The sequence below is a fragment of the Harpia harpyja genome, chromosome Z, assembly GCF_026419915.1.
Source record: "Harpia harpyja isolate bHarHar1 chromosome Z, bHarHar1 primary haplotype, whole genome shotgun sequence".
In the NCBI taxonomy this organism is placed as follows: Eukaryota; Metazoa; Chordata; class Aves; order Accipitriformes; family Accipitridae; genus Harpia; species Harpia harpyja.
The window spans coordinates 95,196,557-95,219,380 of record NC_068969.1 but is presented as its reverse complement, the minus strand read 5'-3'; the positions used below and the strand labels follow the sequence as shown (position 1 = coordinate 95,219,380).

Genomic DNA, 22,824 nt, shown 5'->3' with positions numbered 1-22,824 from the left:
GAGTTAACCACCACAGTCCCAGAAACAGCAGGCTTTCAAAACATAAAGGTTGTGTGAATGTATGTAAAAGCCATAGGCTCTGATCCCTCTGGAAGTTACAGGTTCAGCATTTTCAGATTATTAAATTTGTCACTCCTAAAAAGAATACAGGACACACCCATATATATATATGACACAGATGTAAGTGAATACACATTGACCCATAAGTCTGATCTTATCTGTGTTTAAACTACTTAGACTATAGGGGGTTTTTTTAAGGTACGTTGAGTAGAGGCTGCAGTAAATATATACGCTGTTTGGGCTAGTGTTACCTGCTGGGGCTGAAGTCTAAAAGATTGTCAGACTTGGAGATAAAGTGGGAGAAATTATCAAAGCCCTGAATTTGCTGTGACTAGACTTTCTGGGATGTAAGTAAACTTGCTCAAAACTACCTTGGCCATCTTCACCTTCTGTTGCAACATAAGTCTACCCTTAAACTTTTTGTACCATGTCAAATCCATTGTTAGCGGGATACAAATAATATTTAATGAATTGTGTTGGTAAAATCTGGCAAACTGTTTCCACTTTACTGGACATCAATTGTAAATGCTATAGAAAATCAGAGCAAGGTGGGAATAATTATTTTGGTACACAGTGTGGCATAGCAGGAACAGCAATTAATACAAAATAACAAATAATATGAAGATGGTATGGCTATGACCCTGGCACTGTCAGCTGGCATTTTTGGGGGAAGTGAAAAGGGACTGTGAGGCTTTTACTGCATGTGAGTCTTTTTCTTTGACAGTGTGTGTTCCTGAAAATTGAAGCAATCGTCCTGACTTCAAACCTTCAATAGAAATCTGAAGAAACAGATCTCCCTTTGGAAAGAAAATAGTACTTGCAGACGACTCTGTAAAGCCAAGTGTATTGTTGATAAGATGTAAATATAAATAGCAAAATCAAAGCGTGTTTTTTTGACCCTGAATGCCTGGTACTTGAAGCTTTTTTGGACTTGCTCATTCAGCACTTACCAAGTTTAATATTGCTTGAGCCTGCATCACTGTAAAACTGGAAATCACTGATCCTGGTTCTTTTGAGGTTAATAGAAATCAGAACCATAGAACAAAGCATCCTATGGCCTTACTTGCTGCTCTTAAAAGTTGAAATGAGTTTCTAATATGATTTTATAAAGCATAAAGAGTTTTAGATTACTTTGAATGTATGAATTACTGGAGAAAATATAACCACATGCGTAACTGATAGATTTTAGGTGCAAATATTAAACTTTCTGTATTTTATTTTTTAATAATAAAAAATATACTGATTTATTGTATGAATAAATATAATGAACTATTGAAAGTTATTAATTTGTCATTCAGCAAAAATTAATTAACTTCATAGAAATCTAAATTTTGAAAAAAACAAAATCAGAATTCTTTGTGAGAAAATTGTCTTAAAATGTTTATGTCTTTCCTAAGGTGAAGATTATTATTGCAGAAATACTGGAATTCTGACCGTGAGGTAACATGAAGATGGTCACCAATGAACAGGGTCCCTCAGCTAAAAATCTGTGCAAAGCAGGGATCTAGGCTTGCACAAATTAATGTTCACCTTTAAAAGGGTTGTTTTTCCCTTTCTTCACAACAGACTTTTTTTTTCCCTTCTCCTCCAATAGAGATGAGAACTTCGTATCTTGCTCTGAAGGTGATGGGCCACTCCTGCAGCCTATAGAGAAGTAATCTACTTTTTGTTGCCTCTAGAGAAGTAGTTCTTTCTCTGCTTTGTGTGAAGAACTGCTGATAGTTCAGTTGCTTTGATAACTGAAGTACTGCTTCATATTTAGCAAAAACTACAGAGTTTGTTGAGATGTTACCAGACAAGAGGAAAGAAATGGAGGATCCATTCTGTGAGCTTTATAAGATACTGCTGAAAAAATTTTTAGAAACCTTTGTTTCCGGTAGGCAAAGCTTATGTTGTGTTACTGATGATGAGATAACGCACTGTTAGTAAATGAAGTACAATATAATCTCTTCAAACTACATAGTGCTTCAGCAAATAGGTATGCTTTAAAAATGCTTGTTTCATCATAAAGTTTACAGCAATGCTATGCAACTCAGATTTAGTCTGTTTGTCTTAAATTAACAGAGGCTACATATTCAGTCTGTGAATTTAAAAAAAAAAAAAATTGTTTTCTCTAAGTAGCTAATGAAGTGTTTCTTCCACGGACTCTTACAATGCAGACAGTGCAAATCAGCAAGCCAAAAGAGTCCCCGTCCTGAGTTCTCATGAACATCTGAGATTCATTCAATTTGAATGCTGCTTTAACATGGTAGCTCCATGCATGCATGTGTATGAGAGGGTGATCCCGCTTCCATCTGCTGACTGCCAAACATAGTGGTATTTTATAGCTGGCAGGGGCTTTTGCTCAGTTCAGGTACTAAAACCACCCAGATTCCTGTTGGTGGTCCCATTTCTCTTCTCACTGATGATGTGTTCCATAGTTTGTTCTAGCTGTACACGTTAGACAAACTTGTTTGGATGTTAACAGAGAAGTATTTTTAAAATAACAGTTTTCTAAACAGTGAAAATCAATCTAGGGCTGCTGGAGATCTTTAAAATAGTGTGTGTGTGTATATAGATACTGTTTTAAGAAATTGATATGGGAAGAATAATAATTTGGTTATAGAACAACACAAGTTTGGCATCATTCATTATTTAACTTCATTTTGATCTGGAAGGTTCTTTAATGGGTTTTTCTTAATGCAAATACGGGTATATCAGATTTAGTCAATGGAAACAACTAGAATGTTTTGTCCACAGAAGAGGGGCTCTTCCTTAGAAGAAACTGAAAAACTAAAATATCCATTTTAGAACATCTGTGCATATCTACAGTTAACCATGTTTTTGTTGTGGAAATATAACTTAGTTTCTAGGATTCGTAGTCTATAGATAGGGCTGTAGAAATTTAGAAAATAATTCATTAAGTTATTTGCTACCCCTTCACATTTCACTTACTATTTCCCTTGCTGGCTTTGGCTACCCCTTTTTCATGCCAGGAATCTGCCTAACTTCTGTTAAACACTTTTGTTTTCAGGCTGTTATACAAATTCACGTCAGTTATCACACACTGACTTTCAGCTAGACTGGGACGGAAAGGGTTAGAGAAAATATGTTCAGTAAGGAAGTATATGAATCTAAAATGTGTAAATAGTGTATCACTTGGTGAAAGACCTGTCCATTACTTAGACTTCTTGGCTATTTTGCCTGCTTGTAACTCCTGCAAAGTTGAAAATCTTGGCTATTTCAGTGTTTGGTGTAAATTATGTTATATCTGAGTGTTCTATGTGAGTATTCTGTACATCTGTTAAACTCTTTCTGAAGTAATCTGCTTTTTGTTTTATGAGTTATCGGCTGTTATTCTTTGGATGTGTTGTGTTTTATATAAACCCAACTTGAGTATTAATGGTTTTTCTATGTTTCTAAGATCTAGTTGTCACATGAAAATGAAGTTAATTTTAAAGTTAAAACTGTAAATAGTGGTTCTTACATTGCCATTCGTAATTGCTTCCTATGTATACATTTATAAGTAAAATTTCTTGAGTTGCAGTAACAAAGACCACAGTATTTATTGAAAAACATGGGAATGAATTAATATAAAGCAAAATATTCAATATCTTTAGTATGAAACTTCTCTAAACTGTAAAAGGTTTTAGTTGCATCTAAAGAGGCCTCAGTGTGATCTTCAGTAGAAAAGTCTATGTAAATTATTTGTCAGTGGTGGTCTGCCAAAAGAAACCTAGGGGACAAGGCAAATCAGGCAGTTTAAGTTAATCAGTGTTGTGTGTACATCACAAATGCAGAGAGGCTTAAAAGCCACCAGCACTGCTGTGTGATGAGTCTTCAAAATAACATCTTCAGGAAATAATTTTTGGAGTTTGGCTCTACAATGTGATTTGATTGTGGGATCTGGAGAATAAATTTTTTACATGTGTCTCATGAAAGCCTCCGGGAGAATGAAAAGTGGTGTATTTTGTTAAAAGTAGATTAGTTGAAAGGGTTTTATTTGGGAATGCATAAAGATATAACATCAATCACAAGTTGTGGTAGCAGGTAGAAAAACATACTTAATTACTTTTGCTTGTGTTACTTTATTCAGACTGTTCTACCTGTGTAGGAATCAAATTATGGACAGTTCTTTAAAAGGTGCTGTGCTAACAGTAAAATCTAGTGACTTTCTAACAATGGAGAAGAGTGTTAATTCTGAGACATATAGTATCAGACCTAATTAAATAGGTCTTCAGCTTTTCTGGAAATCTTCTGGAGGAAAGAAGGTAATTCTGTACTTTTGTTTTGCTTGGTAGATGAAGAGTTTGACAAATGGAATTATCCATGGTATTGTTGAAAGGAAATTATTTTAAAGCATATATATGAAGTATAATATCTTTAGCATATAGGAATTGTGTACTTATGAAACAAATAAGTATACATCATACATCTTTCAACATTGATTAAAAATATCTAATCTTGGAGATGAAATTATGCTACACTATTTTCGTTGCCTAATGGCATATCTGAAACAGTAAAAATGTTGCTTTGTTTAAAAATAAAAGAAATATTATAAAGCTAAAGAAGGTACTTACAAAAGGAATTGCAGTTTCTCTACAAGTTCTTATTTTGCTGTATTAAATACTTAATAATGAACAATAGTATGCAGTTTAGCTATTAACCAGAGGTGGGTGAATTGTAACTCCTGACTGCTATCAGTTTTAAAATAACTTAATTTGAAATACTTTTTGAAAGCATACTGAAGGAATGAACTGCATTAATCACATCATTATGAAAGAAAATATTTTTTGCAGCTGTTTCTTTGTGTTTCCTCAAAATGTCAAATTCTCTATATCAGCCTCCCAGGAAAGGAAAAAGCTGGGACAAAAAGCCTGGGGCATGTTGTTAGTTTTTTTTCCCTGTGAGGGATGGGAAACTTGCACATCTTTCCAGTATCAGCTAATCTAAAAAGCAAAATACTCTTTTTCTGTACTAGCATATCTGACAGTCAGTCTGCTGTGTGCTACATCACGGGTTGAACCTTAGTTCGTCTTTGGCAGTAGTAGAGTCTGTGGGTGTGATGTAGATCCAGATTCTCCTCATTGGCTCCCCTTTCAATATACTGAATGTTCCGTATGAGAGAGCTACCTACTGGTTTTTGTTTTTTAACATAGAAAATATTTAGTTTGCAAGTGTATGTGAAAAGGCTGCCATGCACAGAACAGTTGCCAGTGGTTGGAGATGATATGGCCTAACTGCTTTGCAAAGCTAAGCAGTGAACTTTCAGTGCTGTTTTTTGACTTGTTTCTTATCCCTCACCAGCAATTGTGTGGAAGTTATCCAAGTGAAGGAAAAAACAGTTGATAGAAAACTTATCAACAGTTCTTCAGAGAAGCATTCTCAAAGGCAGGGAGACACTAAGGTGGATAACTGGGGTTGAAATATATTTGTCATTAATAATCCAAGTCAACTGTAGAACATGCAAGCTTTTGTTAAAGTTACTGAAACACATAGCATTTCAAATTGACATCTAGATGGTAATAATTTTCTCAGTATTTTAATCCTTTATTTTTATCCTGTAGAGTTCATTGCACTTGTGTGAGTAAGTACAGTTCTTTCAAAACAATAACATAATCAGCAAATTAAATATATAGAAATATATTTAACTGCCTTTTTTCTTTTTTTCTCCTTTTTTTTTTTTTTTTTTGCTATAGGGCAGATTATACAAGAAAGGAGATTTGTAGAAGCAATAAATCGTCAAGCATATCAGTATGAAATGGGTGACTTTCCAATAGAATGGGAAGGTAAATCCTGAATATTTTGGTTTTATTTCAGGATAATTTTGCCATTGAATGTAGGTTCTATATTTTTAATGGAGAGCCTGGCTATGTGAATAGGTTGTCTGTTATCTTTAATTTTGAATAATGCAGGCTTTTGTTTAACTGCATAATTATTATTAATTCTTAAAGTAACCCCTTTACAAACAGGATAAATTATGTTTAGGAAATCGGTACTTAATAAAAATGTAAATAAAGCCTGTATGATCATGACTTTCTCCTATTAAATGTGAAAATATTTGTGCCTGAGGGGGATCTGATAGAATAACCAAAACTAAATGTGTTAAACTTCCTAATTATGCCTTCACTGCAATGTTAATTTGTAGGTCAGTTGAATTATTGGTGGCACAGTGATGGGGCCTTTTTTTTTTTCTTTTTGTGGTGGTATTTGGTTTCCTATACTCATTCTTGCACAGTCTTGTAGGGAGTTGGAGAACCTGTTAATAATTAACCATTTTTTCCCATTGTTACTGATGACAACTTTGTCTGAAAATTTGGGACATAGAAAGAAATTCAGGGAGGTTAGAGAAATTCCTTAGGATTAGCTGAGCAGCCCTTAGAGAAAGAGGAAAAAGCAGAGAGGGAGTATATGTGGATTCTTGAGGCTGTAGGAGCTTGAGCCAAGTGTGGGGTTAAATGTGGCTTAAAATCCAGGATTCTATAGCATAAGCAAGGAACCCCTGAAATAGTAGATAGAGTCTACCCATCATTCAGCATGCTTTTTGGGGAGAATAATATCTAGGCTTCTCCCAGAAGTGGGTAGGTTTAAAGCAAACAAACTTAAATTTTAAGCAGTATGTAGTTAAACTGTGGAATTCCTTGTCATTGAATATTCTGTTTGCTGGAAGCTTGCATGAGTTCAAAAAGTGATTACAAGAATTTGTGGTAGAAAAATCCTTCTTGTACATGGCCATTGCTGTGGTTTAATTTGTCAGTGAGCTGCAAATTAATGGAGGCTACAGTGTGTTTTGAGGAAATATTGCAATATACTTGCTTTACTTCATTCTCTTTCCTTTGCACTCACTGTTGGCCCCTGAAGGAGATGATACTGAGCTAAGAGAAAACTTTGGTCCTATTATATCCCTTCATGGAGTCAGAGAAATATCAGATGTTCCCATCTTGCAGTTTATCATTGTCATTATTACACTGATTCCTATGCAGTTTTTCTGTGATCAGCTAAGGCTGGTATTAACAGCTAAACGCTTCTCAAAGGTGTTTCAACTCTATTAGCAGCATTTGTCAACTGTGGTGAAACCACAGCATCAACAGCTTCTGTCTTCTGCTGCCGCAGTACCCACAGTTGGCTGGCAAGTCTTAATGTAGTTGCTCCTGGTTCTTTATTAGTCCGAGACAGCCATCTTCTGAAGGAAAGCAGCAGCCTGGTAGGCTTGTCCTTACTAAATCATCTGGTGCTTGAATGGGTATCTACTTAATCCAACTTTATGAAGGTCTACTTCCTCATCCAAAAGTTCTGCAGCCAGTGCTGGTTATCTTAGGTCTGTGTGACTCTCATGCAGTCACTCTGCAACAGAAACACTGAGAAGCGCATGTAAAGCCTCAGGTAACTCTGCCCTGCTGTGAACGAATTCTCATCTAAGACCTGCTGCTGCCTCTTAAGGGTTGAAAAATGCAATCTGATAGCCTCTACCTGCACTTGGCTGGAATTAAGAGGACACAACATGCACAGTCAGACTGTCCTAGGTGCCTGTGGGCTAATCACCCTTTCACAATCTAATCGCAAAGGGTCTTAGACTGGTTCAACCAACTTGCTGTATGAACCTAACGTTAGGACTGCTGCAATCGGTGTAGCACTAATAAGCCTGCACTGTATCTGTCCTCAGAAAACTTAGCACAAATCCCTGTGACTTGACAGTGTGATGCATGGGAGGGTACAGCTGTTCGGAAGGATGCTTTTGGCAAGCACCAGTACAGACACCTTGGAGTGAAGGGTCAGGTACCCTGCAGTATGGACTTGCCTAAAAAGATGCAGCTGCCAGACCTGAGATGCACTTTTGCAACTCAAGGCATCTTATTCGGGTTTGTTTTAGAGAATAGAAAACAATTGGCCAGTCCCATTTTTATGACCTGCATTTACTCTTTTAAGACCTAACTTGTCTTCGTAACTGCGTTTTTTTCTTTGTGATTTTGTCAGCACCAAATAGAAAGAATTCGCAGAGAAGAGGAAAATGCACGGTATGCAGATAGGTAGCAGTCTTTTCCTCTTAAGTACTGAATTTCTCTAGAAACAGAAAGAAAAGATACATGCCTCTTTTTTTCCGCTGTGCATTCCTTAAGCAGAATGGTATGTATTGCATGTTTCTGACAGATAAATATGGGAATTCCACAAAAAAGGCTAACTTGTATTTTTTTTCAAATGCCAATTTAAACATTACAAACAGTTTTGTGGAAGTATAACATAATTTTAAATACTTCTGCTGTTGGTATGGAGGGTGTTCAAAGAACTATTCTGCCTTTGCTATATATTGGGGTGTGAATTAGGGATGTGGGATGTTCTGAAGTTCAGTTCATCGCTACTTTTCTGCCCCTTGTAAAATGAAAACTTCTCAATGAGTAAGACATAGGAAAGAATGAAGAGTAGAGGGTTCAAGTAATACTACAGAAGCCAGTTACCTGAGTGGGAACAGTTTAATACAGGGTTTTAGACGTGCTTTGCTGAAATGCTCATTTTGTCCCTATTTTTTCCTCTTTAAGATTGGTCTAGAAGTTTCCCAGGCCCACAAGACCTGTGCTGAACTTTCACTCTGTATCTTCTGTCCAGACTCCAGTGTGTTCTTTCTATGGGTGTTCACTTTATAATTCCTGCTGTCGTGGATGCTGATCATTCCAGCAAATAGTCTGAGACTTTGCAGAAGGATTTCTAAAATACTTGCTGTTTTCTCTGAACAGTAAAAGATGAATATAAGGTTAGAAAGCTGTACAATATTTCTTACTTCTGTTTTCTCTTTACTTTTGGAAATTCTGTGGAATTTTAGTGTTCTAAATCCTCTCTGCTGGGCCCATGCTTACGTCTCCAGGGGCCTTTTCTCCAAATCCTGTATATGCACTTTGACATCTGCAGCCTCTCTCCTTCAGTTTTGGCTGGTTCAGCAATAGCAGTCTTCTTGCCTAGCCTTCTCAGGCTTTTCACTTTAAGGACTATGCTAAAATTTCTGTTGCCTTATTTCCTCTGCTTTTTCTTGGGATCTTCAGAGGGCTGCTTTCATCTGTGCTGTCTTGGTTCTACCAGGACTTAGTTTTTTTTCACTTGTGGATAATCCTTAATGGCCACCTGATTTAAAAGCAGTCATCTCAGCACCCTTTCCCTCGTTTCCCTACATCACACTGTGCAACTAGAAAAGAAACCTCTTGTGACTGAAATGAATAAAAGTACTGTCCCTGGAAATGCTTAAGGGCATGAGTTGTCTGAGGAGAACTTGCACAAAACCAGGGACAAGGGATTGTTTAAGGAGTGGGAGCAGGCTGTAGTGAAATTTGAAGAGGGTCTGAGTTATATCTCATTCTATATCTAAGACATTCAGCCTGGGCAGCTGGTAAACTAAGGGGCTGATTTTGGTCCTGTGTTGATGAAGTTATAAACATGTAATAAGGTAACCGAGACCAAGTAGAAAGCTATAAAGCAAGTAGATAAACCAATCATCCAGATTACAGACTCAATTTGTGCAAGTTGTTTCTCAGACTCCAGAGAGGATGTTTATGTATTAGTCCTGAGAGTTTACTGAATACAGGGCTGAGGGTTTACTCCTGAATGGTTTGCCTGGATTTTTTCTCCTGAAGATGTTAGTTCTAGGTGCTCCACAGGATTAAATTTCCTAAGTTCTCAGACCTGTGACTTTTATAAAAAAGTTCTGAATGTCCATTAAGGTTTTTGTAAAACTGCAGCATGCTCAATATTAAAAGAATAGAATCATAATCCCTTGCGTTATCCTTAGTCTTAGTGTTAGCTAGTTGTGCACAGAAAATTGATTTTCATTTTAAAAATCCAAAAGTGTGTTTCCTTTTGTACTGTAGTTTTGAATTTAGAACATGATCTGTACACACAATACAAATGTTACCTGGTTTTGTTTAGGTGAAGCCTCTTATATTTTACTACAAAGTGGGAGTGCATACTTTGCTTTTCCCTAGGCAATATGGATGCACACAACAGATAACCTTTCCTTAATGTTAATTCTGAATGTTCACCTACTGTAGAATGTGTAATTTACCTCCTCCGGACATGTCAATAGTGCTCCTGAGAGGAGATCAGTAATTTTACATACCTATAGAGATTCATGAGGTTGCATGCTTCATGCAGCATTTTATTGCCCATCTATTCCTAGTATTTTTTTTTTTTACTGGTAACATTTAATGATTAATGGGAGTCTTAATTTGCACACTCACTTTTACGCTCATTACAGTGTCTTATGTGCCAGTAGGAGTCTTAAAGTTCAATGAAAATCTCATGCATACTAATAAGAATGCAAATGATGCTGATGAAAGAATGCGAGGGTCTCAAGGTAGGAAATGTCCAGCTATCTTGCAAAATTCCTTTTAGACAGAAGTAGCATTACAATGAGTACAGAATGCAGGAAGTGCCATCCAGATAAAATTAGAAGCAGCAGCATAATTAGTTTGGAATGGAGGCAATGATTCATTTTGCTAAAGCTTTGGGGGGCAGGGAAGCATGTTTTGCTTGTACTCGGTACACACATGTTACCTTCTTGACTTTACCAGGTTTAAAACATCTTGGCTGACAATGGTGAGGGCATTTGGTTTTGTTAGCATAGGGAATGGGAGTGTTCATGTGAAAATCTTTTCCAGGTATAACTGTCACTGGACACTTTTTAACTAAGTATATGCATATGTGCATATGATGTTCAAATAATATGTAATAAAGCACCTACCTGCCTTGTTTTCATCAACAAATATTTAACTGTGGTATAAATCTGTTCAGTAATTTAAATCTGCATTGACTAAAGGTGTAATGGAGAGTGCAAAGAAAGGTGGTAGAGCTTTTCCATTGCTAAATTGTATACATTGACTATATTTTTCAAAGAGAATGCAAAATGTCTTAATTTCAAGATATCATTTACTTGGATTTTGTTAAAATTAGTGCTAACTCAGTAGTAAATCACTGGTTATATTTTTGTACACATTCATTCTTCCTTTAATTGTTACTATGAATTTCTCTTATGCCTGAGTTATGAGGTATTGGTGGTTTTTTGAACCTTGTGTTGGATGCTCAAACTATTGTTGATAACTTAAAATTGAAATGCTTTTTAATTTTTCTGTCTGAAAGAGAAGCACCTGAAAACTGGTGGGGATTAAATATATTAGAGTCCTCCCATTCTTCTCCCCAAAGACTGAGGAGTGATCAGGTGAATTTTTAGAAAAAAAGTATTGCTTTTGAAAGACTGATAAAACTATTAGATGCTAAAGTACAATATACTAAAATATACTCAATTCAAATGATGTTTTCTTAGCTTTTAATCTTGTAATGTATCTTGAGCTGTGCTTTACATGCAATATTTCAGAAATGGATTTGCACAGAGGGAATATTCTATATTGAAGCTAACTAATGTAATCTTATGGCTATAAAGAGATTTTAGTAAATTTTCTTACTGTATTTCTCCCTCAGCTACATAGCAGTGAAGGAATCTTTCATTAAATAATGATTTTCTAATACAGCTCATTAGAGATGTTAAAATGAATTTACCTGTAGTAATTTGGAAAATTGTATCCAATCTTTGTGTCAGCAAGTTTTATTTGGGGTTAAACTGAAAACGATTTCTAGTCCTGACATTTATTAGAAAGATGGAAGGTTGATGGCTCCTATAAAACCCTGCATTCACATGCTTGTTATAGCTGGAAAGAAAAATAGCACAGTGTTATAACTGTGTGCATTATTTATGTATTTAAATAGATACAGTCTGATAATGGAATGTTTGATATGAGAAATCTTCCTAAAGTAAGGATTGTTTTGTTGCTTTTGAGTGTTGGTACTAATTGAGATCTATTAATGAATGAAAATGTGTTGTGTAATGCTCCTTGCTTCACAGCTTCTGTTCATAGGACACGTGTCATTGTGTTACCCTTCACTGTTCTGTCTGTGGCTTGTTAAACTGAAGCAGATAATTAAATGTTAAAATCTTTTAATAGAAGTATGCCATTCATCTGAAAATCGTTAATCAAATAACTGCCTAAAAGTCCCATCTGCTATTGAAAGAAAATCTATTGTAATGGTTATATTTCAGCAGTAGTTTCTAACTGCAACTTAATTTTTTTAGAATTTCAAATTTTAAGAATTTTTCTTTAAGAATCACTAATTGTAATCAGTTGAAGTTAAAAACGAGCTTGTGTTTTAAGGAAATACTGGCAATTTCAAAAAAAAGAAGCAAATTTTAGGTGCTGAGAACTGTGGAATTGAAACCAGTGGTACTGTACTTCCATGTGACAGAAGCAAGGCATGGCAAGGCAGAAGATGATACTTTCTTTGTTGAAAGTAATCCCTTAAATTTTGAAGATTTAAAACTTAATTTTTTATGAAACATTTTAAACTACTACTTTTCCTTTTTTCTCCAGCTGTATCTTTTATTGGTCAGTGTCTGTATCTCTACCACTTTGTTGCTTTTCTGGATGTGGTTGGAACTGTTGCTAAGTACAGACAAAGATGACTTCTGTCAGGAGGAAAGGCTTATGTGCTATGATTTTCTCTAATGGCATCATTGGTCCTTTTACAAAGAGTGTCTGCAAGGCTGCCAGCTGAGAAGTGCCAGTCTCAGTCATGCCAGTTTAGTCTCTGATCTTGCCAGATTTTTGCATTTGGAAATCCTCATAAAATTTAAATGTTTGAAAGTGCTACAGGTACATGCAAAATGTTTTCTAGTTCTGTAGATTTAACAGGAGGTAATTTAGTTGTATTTTGGATTATCTTAATGGGCTGTTTTTCTTTCCACTAACATAAAACTTTTGCAGAAAAGGTGATGTTGACTGTTCAGTGCTCAGTCGCTTCCCCACGATGGCAAATTTGGGTCTAATCTTTGTTAGAACCAAATGACGTCTGAGAAGAGCTGGCAGGGACTGCTTTTAAGAAAAGGTGTTTGAGAATGCTGTTTAAAAGAACACATCTTCTGAAGGTGTCATCTGATAGACAAGACCCAAAAGTAATACCTTGTTTCATATCATTACAGGTATTTTACCATTACCCTTGAGTTAAGGCTGCCAGCCTTGCCATCATGGCTAAATTCCAAGCTATGTAATGGCGTTTTGTTTCCGTTAATTCCATTCTTATGTTAATTGGAAGCTATTCCTCCTAAAACCAGTTTCATAATGTTGCTGAAGCAGAGTTGTGTTAGTGTTTCACCCTATGTGTAATTGCATTTTTGGTAGGGAGGTGACACTATGACTCTGTGCAGCTTTTAGTGTTTTGGACTTGCTGTCTGACTCATCCCTAGTTCCCCTCAAAGTACAGCACAGATGGTATTAGAGAATTAAAATTTGGAATAGTTCCTTCTTAAAGCATTTCTGAAACTTTATAGACAGCTACAGGTCAGACCAGGAATTTGGGTGATAATGAAAATGTCATTTTTGCTCTAATTTTCAAGCACAGTAACAAAAGTCTTAATTACCCAAACAAACATACAAGAGAACATTTTGCCATGTCTCAGCACTTGGAACTGGCTTTCCTTATGTTTGTCCTTCTGTTCATTACTGGCCACTTGCATTCTGCTACTCATTCATTTGAAAAATATGAGCAGAAAAGACTAATGTCTACAAAATACACAACCCAATACCTACCAGTTGTGTGGATTGAAAAGGCATGAAAAGAATGCTACGGTAGTGATGCTTCTAAAGAGTGATGGATATTGCCCTGTCCACAGTCAGGTAATTTGTTTGTCTAAATAATGCCTGTAATAGTAGGAGCTTTCTCTAATAATTCACCGACTGAGTGAAGCAAGACCCGACAGAGTGCCGCTTCTCTGTCTGCAGTGGAGTCCCTTTGGATTGCTACCTCCAGTCAGTCCACATTTGCAGTGGTGGTGGGCATAAGTCTATTGATTTTGGTTCATCACGGAAAACCTGAGCCACAGGACAAGTGTCATTGCCACTGCTTTTGTTCCTCAGCTGTCTTTGCCCGCACGAATTGACTGAGATGGAGGGAGGCTTCCCTGAGTTATGGTACCCACCCCGGCCCGGTGCAGTGGGTAATCCCACAAAGCCGAAGGACATGGGGCAGTCAGGGCTCTGCAGCCCCTCAGTCAGGTTTGGGGCTGTACCTTGCATCCCTGTAAAGGAATTCTAGTTGGCATTAACATAAATAGGTTTTCAGCTTTAACAGCACCTGAGGCATGTACAGGAATCCTTTTTCTCCAGAGTGGTCTAAGGCTTTTCATACTTTCCAGCAGTCATCTTGTCATTTTCTCAGGGTGAAGCTCAGCTCTGTATAGCAAGCTCAACAACAGGCCTGAGCCATAAGCCCTGCTTTTTAAGCCCTGTTTTGGTAGCCAGGGTGGTATGTAAACTGTGCGCAAGCTCTCCTCACAGAGGTGATTTTTTTTTTTTTTTTTTCCTCCCTTTCTTCCCCTCCCCTTCCTTCTGTGAAGACTGAGAGTATTGGCATGGGAAATAACATCTTGGGTCTTCGTATTTTGGGAAATGATAATGGCTGACCAGGTTTTGGCAAATTCTATTATAATTTTTTATACAAACATTTGCTTTCTGTTACAAATTAATCATAATTGTTAGTTTTAATACTGTCTGTGATCTTTGAAATAATCCATTTGATTTTTATTTCTTTTGCAGCATGGATAAGAAAAAAAAGAAATGATCCACCCACCATTGAGGTGAGAGAGATGAAGTGTCTTTGAATTTTCAATTGTTGTAATTAAGCTACAATAATTAATTTATAGTGGACTTATCTGTCCAGTAATTTGTCACTTTTGGGGGTGAATTTAGTATGTTGCTCGCCTAATTGATGAAATTACACACAGACTAGGTATCTAACACTTAGGAAAAGAAAAACAAATGGAAATAGAAACTCCAATGTTCTTTAGTTGTTACTTTTATCTACGTGAATTCTTTAAGATGATCATGGCCATTCAAGAGTTTCTTTAATTAAACAAATTCTGAAATTACTGCTATGAATTTTTAAAATAGGTCCTCTATGTATTAATGCGAAGTTTTTTTCATGGTAGTTGACATTAAAATGCAGGTTTCAAATCCAGTTGCCAGTGGATTCATCAGTACAGGAGAACAAATTGCACTAACATTTTACAATGCTAATGAGATGGGGGAGTTGCAGCCATGACTTTTTCTGTAGGTGGTTTCTAATGGAATGAAACGGGGAAATATGCCACAGTCTTTCATGCTGATGGGTTTGTAAAGAGTGGAACGAGTTTGACTCTTGATCTGTGTATACAGACCACGCTCATACACTGTTTGCCCTGGATTTGTATTACAAGTTGCCAAGCACCAGCTAGGAATGAGTGAGTAGATGAGGCATGGTTTACTACAGAAGATGCAAACTGACAGCACCCACAGGAGCAGATACTTGACTTGCATCAGTAGGAATAAATGTCAAATTCAGTGAAGCCATGTTGACATGCTCAAGCCAAAGATTTGGTCATTGAGATCTTCTGGAATATACTGGTTTGTGAAAAGTTGTCCTGCTTGTGTGTTAAGATGACTTGGGGAAGCTTGTCAGCTGATGTTTTCAAGCCATAACTCGTTGCAATGAGCTCCCATGCAATTTACAGCTTTTCAACTAATTCTCTCTGCCTCTGTTTCGCACTTGCCGCTGAGTTTGTAGACATAATAAGGGCTATAATACACCCATAAATAGAAGAAGTTTAAGTTAAATTTATCCTCAGAGCTTTTTAGGACTTAAAGCAAATTAACACACTTTTCTTTGCATTAACATTTGGGGAAGTATTAAGTGTGAATTTTTTTTTTTTAATTTTTTAAAATTTTTACTTGTGCAGAAGTGATACTACAGCAGTTGTTCTGTCTAAGCATGGACTGATATCCTTTTAAGTAACTCTGACTAGTACTAACTGTATGCATACAACTTTTACTGTTGAAATTGCCACCTCGTGATACTTGAAGATGGGGGGTGTTGCATGTCTTTTGTCCTATTATTTCCATGAGCTGTACTGCCGTGATAACTGTGCTAAGGTAAGCCTGCTCCAGAGAACATGGGCAGCCTTGGGTTTGGAATTGGTGCAATAAAGCTAGTCGGGGCACTGGAGGTGTTGGTTCTGTTTCAAAATAGGAAGCAAGGAGTCTCCACAGGTGAGACAACTGTGGATCAATAGTGTTCTAAGTATTTTACCTTCCAGAAAAAGCAATTTATGGAGAAAGAAAGATTATTGGGAGTAATGGTGCATTCTGAGTTACAGGACTGCTTATACCTACAGTTTCATGAGGTAATAGATCTGAAAAATAATTTAGCAGCTAGGTACTTTGCCTGCAGGGCTGTGCATTGACCTTATCAGAGCAGAAGTGATATACCAGGAATCTGAAAAGTAGTTATCATTTCTTTCAAGTAATCTCTAAACTGTTTTTTCCTGTATAAGAAAAGGTAGTTCAAATGTATGTGTGTTAAAAATTCTTGCTAATATTTTGAAAATAATGCTGCATTCACATTTTAAATGATAGCGCAGCTTTTTTTTTTCCTGTATTAGTGTAGGGTGATATGTATGATCTACTTTTCTCCTGATTTGAGACTGTTACACCACAAACCCTTATACCACAATATCATTATAAATATAATTTTACTAGTGAAGTACATACAGAATACTGTTTTGTCCCTATTTGTAGGACTGATTGGCTTTAGTGTTTTAGCTACATAAACTTTACTGGCTGCTTTTCTGTATTGTATTCCCTTTTTCACAGTAATGCTGATATGGTAAACTGCTGTTTGACGGCTATGGAACAAGGGAATATTCGTGACCATATTTCATATTGAAACCCTGTACAACAAATCTCCTTGTTCTTTCACATATTTCTCATGAGACTAGACTACTTCTGAAAAAGGATGCAAAGCCCACAAATTTTGCATTTTTGGTTTAATGACATTTTACTGTAAACATCATGTTGTAACATCACAAAACAGCATTACAGGTCCTAAAGCATAAGTTTCTGGAGTTGTGCCTAGTTTCCTACCTTTGTGGTCTGTAATACCACTTTTTTTTGGATGGTTTTCATTTTTTTCCTGTCCTTTGCCTATAATCTTTTTTTTTTCTTTTTTTTCTTCCTAATATCAAATGTCATACATTAAACTTTATTAAAATTTCTGTTCCCCTTCTCTGCTCTGTTTGCCTACCATCTCCCTTTAGTATTTTATGTTTGGTTTCTTTATATTTGTCAAACTTGTCTTTTATTCATCTCTCAGCTATGGATGATAGAGGTTGCCAAACTGCTCAGGCTATCAGGTCTTAGGATGAGCTCTGTGACCAAACTTTAATGGAAAATATTGCAGAGATATAGCTTCACAAATCAGCTGGATCTTACTGATAGCACTGATAACCACATTTTGGGAACCAATGGTTTGGTGAATACTGTAGGCCAACAAAATGTCATTCATAATCATCATGATATGTCAGTCACTTAAGTGAGAATGAATGTGCATTGTCCTTCCTTACATTGGTCAAGGTAGCCGGATCATGACACCAGCTAAGTCTGTTGACCATGTGCTTAAGATTTGATAATGTTTTGGGTTCGGGCCATTCTTTCCTCCACAAACACCTAACTGATCTTTTTTTGTTTCCATTATAAAGCTTTCATTTTGTCACAGAGTAAATTGCTTTACATCTCTTTTTCTTTAGATTCTATTTTTTTTTTAATGGAAGAATACTTCAGTGACTTCACAAGCCAACTTGTTCAGCATTAAGTGTTTCACATACTTAATGGTTTCTTTCCTCCCTGCACCCCCACCGCTTTTTCCCCATTTTTGGAGGGAGTCACTTAGAAGTCTGTGTACTGGGCTAGTCGTAACCCAAGAATGCTACTCATCTCCTTGGTCATTTCTAATCTGACCAGTAACGTAAGGCATGTTAGTGGTTGGAAGCCTTGGGTTTTAAAAGTGCTTCTGGGATACTGTGAACAGTTGGTTGCCTTTTGATTTTATTACAGCTTGAAATATGCCAAGTCTCAACTTATTTATGATGAGGGTGATAACTTCACAAATGAATGCGGATCAAGTTGTTTCTTATGTTGTGCTTAAACATATTCTGTTCCTATGGTAATTAGGGGCCCCATCTTGATAGAGAATTTTGGATCACATCTTCACCCATTGTAAGCATGTATGTGTGTATACACATACATACACCCATACTGCTTTGTAACAGGTGAGAATCTGAGCTTGTATATGTGTATTTTTGCATTATTATAGCATTCCATCACCTGTCCCTTTATATATATTGTGTATGGTCATATATGGTAGGCTGAGGAAAATTTGTCATTACCTTTATTCCTGTGCAGCTGTAAATTATATTTTAACCAGTTTAACAAGTGATAATTATTAAAGTAGACTATTATATTTCTTTATTATGTATATAGGAAACTAGATGTATATAGTATGTTTTTGGGCAAATAGGAAATGTATCCTCGTCTAGAGATCTTACAGTTTTAAATGAATGTTTTAAAGGCTACAGATATTAAAATATTTTTAATCAAATGCTATTTTGTGGGAGCAGATTTAATAGCCTATCACTTTACATGCAAATTAGCTTACCTGCTAAGCATTAATGTTGTCAGAATTTATTAACAAAAGTTATCTTGGGATATAGCAGTTGTATTACAGGAGTGATGTTCCATCCATGCAGATTATTTCTTTAGGAGACTATTCCCTTCCATTCTTCAAGCCATAGTCCACTTTCAGTATGGTTCATCAACTAGATTGTAAGGTAAATGTAAACGTGCTGTCTTGCATATGCTCCTACCTCCTGGTTTTCCTTCTGGCTACAGATTTCACTCCTGATTTGAAGCATGGCATCTTTATGTTTTGGATTTTTCGCATCTTGGTTGCAGAGGAAAGAAAAAATGCTCTTGGGAGGCAGGGGGAAAATCCTTCTCTTCAGGACTGCCTTTTTTGGGCTTATGTTGCTATTCCATCACCAAAGCAGAACTCCCCAAATTTAAAAGATATTAAACAATTTAACACCTGTAGGACCACTGGGTATGTCTCACTCTTTTTATGCACCTTCATGAATTTCAATCAAAGTTCTGCTGATAAGAACTTCTCGAGACTTCTCAGCACTTTGTTGATAGGCAACTTTGCATGGCATTCACAAGCTTTGCTGTGTTTTACATCTCCTGTTTTCATTCTGGGTCACGCTTCCTGTTAAAAAAAAAACCAAACTTTTTTAAAATTTGAGATAGCATTATGTAAATGTATTAAAAATACTAATGAAAGAAATCATTATTTTCAGTTGGTGCAGCTCCTAATTGAGATAGTGGCTGGATGCATAAGATACTTGCAAGCTTTGGTTATGGTGCCTGTTTCAATACAGTATCTGCCTTTGTATCTGTCTCTCATCTTTATACGATCAGTGCATATGTAACACATAGCCAGGTTTTCCCCCACATAGATAGTGGGAGTCACATAAAAATTGGTTTAGATATCTTGTATCTGGGACATATTGAGTCTTCAGCTTCTAAACCTGGAAGGAACCAAGAGGCATATTTTTAGGGATGTAGCAAACCTTAAAAATATCAGGCATATAGTGAATTTTTAAGCCTGTCTGTGCCTAACTTCTATTCGATTTCTTTAGCACTTCTGATTTCAGAGGGCATCAGATATGTAGGGGCTTTTAAAGAATCCTACTGTCTGTAACATGAGGTACCTGAATGTATTTAGAAATCTAACACTTATTTTTTCCCCTAACAGACCCTGTAGCTATGCACTGCTTCTGACAATGTCCTGAGGTTCAAGAGTATCCAAGTAACCTGGCATTGTTTATGGCCTTGTCTGTAGAATGGTGGTAGAAATAAAGTTACAGACTATTTTGTGGTGCCAGAAAATGCATGAGGAAAAACCAGAGTAGGTTCTCATGGCAATGCCTAGAGAAACTGGTATGGAGAGGAATGTGGTTTATCTCTGAACCTGCCAATGTGATATCCTGCAATTGCGAGATGTGCACTTACAGTAACACTACTCTGTGAACACAGATCTTTGTACTAGAAGTCACTTCACTGTTAAACTAGTTGCTGCTTCCTCTGTAGTGCACACAGGGCTGTATAGCTACAAGTATTCTCAGTCTGAATTGAAATCTTACTGTCGATTTGTATGTATGTGTATGTACATTAATATTTCATGGGAAGTAAAGTAGAATTGCATGTTCCTTTAATTAGTGTCAAGAGCCTGAAAATAGTTTGAAGTAGAAAGCTGCAGTAAAGGACTGCTTTTCTCATGCATTATGTACTTGTTACACAGTAATAAAACTTGGTGGCTTCTGAATTGCACAGTTGGATAGAAGGTGAAATGTTAAAAAAAGAAACTTTTTCTGATGGCTCCTGTCTTCTTTCAAAATATTTCTAGCATTTCCATAATAATCTGTTTTGACAACCTCATTGTCAAGGGAGGAAGAATGTACTTCAATGAGTTAAAATAAGCATAAGGTTTCAATGATTGTTTCTCCCCCACCCCGCTCCAAATAATTACATTGAAATTACATTCTGTTTGGTTGCCACAATGCATACCCACTTTTCCCATTTATTTGATCATAAGTATTATTTCTTTGAGATGGTATGATCAAAACTGGCTTCAGTCATGAAGATTAGTTTACACAGAATTTACATTCCTTTAACCAGAATGGGATGCACTTTAGAAAAATCCTTTGTTTGACACTGGTGGGATTGCGCGTTATAATTTTGCTTCTATCTTTTTTCAGATGCTTCAGCTGAGAAGTTTTAAAATGAGAACTCTGACATATAGATTGTACATTCTTACATAGAGAATAGGGCTTAGCAAATTAGTATTTTACTCCTGAAGCCACAAAAACCTGCAGAACGTGATTTACATTTCTGGGAAATACTATTTTAAAAGCACAAGGATAAACAGCTCTCTGAGCAGCATATTTTCCACCATTGTTGTCCAGGATCACAACCAGGATTGAAAATTTGAGACATATTCAAATGACTTGACTTGCACTAAATAGCATTTTGCATAGTAAATTGTGCGTGATTCCAGAGAGGATTATCACTCAGTGTGAAAGGCAGTAAAATTTGGCAATATAAAGAGCTGAGGTACAAAGGTCTAAACAGAAGGGGGTGGTCAAGGAAGTCATTCAAAAAAACCCCCAAACCAACCCATCATCTTTTAGAGTTTTCCCCTCTTACTCAGTTTAACTTTCTCCTCATGTTTGAAACATAGGTGCTTGTCAGTCTCCACAGGAGAGTATCAAGGCACCAATTTGTCCCCTTACTTCCAGTTTGCCTATGCTGCAGATCCCAAGGCTGTAGGGGAGAAAGCCACTGCTGCTCTGCTACTCCTGTCCATGTGGGAGGGAGTGCATGGATCTTTGGCTCTGTCTCCTAATTCACTGTCAGCACAGCTGAACGGGGGTGGAGGGAGAAGTAACGTGTACCAGGAAAAGGGCTGGTACAGATTACATCATATGTAGAGTAAGGGGAAAGCAAGGACCGTACTGGAACTGAGTGACAGCTACAGTTCCTTGTTTGCTCTGTGGGCATCAAGGCTCTGCATTGCCCTTTATTCAGGGCAGAGTGCAGTGGTGCCAGGCTAGTTTGTGATTTTTGTTGCTTCTACACAGTTTCATCTGTGATCTTGAACGTATATGTAGTTCTGTACAAAAATCTTTGCACTATTATAAAAATAATTCGGGCACAAACCCGTACTGACTCCATGTGTTGCTGACATGCTTTATATTCCAGTGTCTGTGCCTTTTTGCTTCCTTTTGCCTCTCGTTACATGTTCTTGCCAAAAACGTGTGCTACCCTGTGGTGCCCTAGAGACTATGTCAGCTCCTGCCCCAGATTCCGTAGCTCAGAAGTAGCTATGTAGTAATTTAGTAATAATTAGCATTGCTTCTCTGTAGATTTGATTTAAACAAAAATTGCTGTGAGTTGGAATTAGTATTTAACTGATTTAGGTTGGTAGTAAATGTGGTATTAGCACTGCATTTAAAACTACATCTTGGGCTGTCATCAAAGCGTATATTTGTACATATATTTGTAATCAATATGTTGGTTTAACACTTACACATTAACTGTGGAGTGCTTTAAGCTTTAATTGCAATTTTTGTGCTGTTACTGATTGATTCCAAAGAATTAGTGCACCTCTTATTAGAGGATTAGGAAGCCAAAATGCACAAACAGCCTTCATCTAGAGTGAACTGTAACAGATCCTAAGGAGTTACCTTTGCCCTACAATAGAATGGGAGTCAGAGTTTTCTGTTTCAAGAACCTGTGATACCATTAGAGGTCCTGTATCTGCTTATGTTTAAGGGGTTGTTGCAGGTTGCAAGCAAAAGTAACTGTTCTAAAACAGGAGCTATGTTAGTTTAGTAATTTGTTTGGATAATTCATCTGATTTATGTTCAAAGGTCAAAAAAGCTGTTGTACAAAGCCTAGACAATGAGAGATGCCATAAATTGTGATGTATCCAACCAAGATCATTCAGATCAGTTTACTTTTGAATTATGCAGGCTACATCCTTCTAAAAAATCACATTGAGTGCACAGAACACAGTCCATATTTTAAAATTGCAGCTGATCAGAGATTTGCTTGAAAACTATCCTGAATAAAAAAATCTTACATTTATTTGACTAATGTTGATTGTCGATTGACCAAAGATACTTAACGCATATTTTCTTTACAAAATTAGCAGTCAGTTGGCTCAGTGTTTGATTTAAGTAAGTATTTTAGAAAACCCAGATACGCCTTTCTAATTCAAACTGCTCCTCTGTTTTTGCCATGCACTGACACAGCCCTTCATTTACCACAT

At 36.7% G+C, this 22,824-nt stretch overlaps 1 protein-coding gene across 2 annotated transcripts in view; it reads left to right on the top strand.

Annotated features, from left to right (window-relative positions):
- The window catches only part of NDUFAF2 (NADH:ubiquinone oxidoreductase complex assembly factor 2), a 75,824-nt gene that overhangs the window by 41,939 nt on the left and 11,061 nt on the right, over positions 1-22,824 (top strand). Inside the window, exons 2-3 of one of the 2 annotated variants that reach the window (XM_052778554.1) lie at positions 5,739-5,828; positions 14,661-14,701. In XM_052778554.1, coding sequence (XP_052634514.1) covers positions 5,739-5,828; positions 14,661-14,701 — 131 coding nt within the window. The remainder of the gene's footprint in view (positions 1-5,738; positions 5,829-14,660; positions 14,702-22,824) is intronic. The other variant, XM_052778555.1, reaches the window with a different exon arrangement.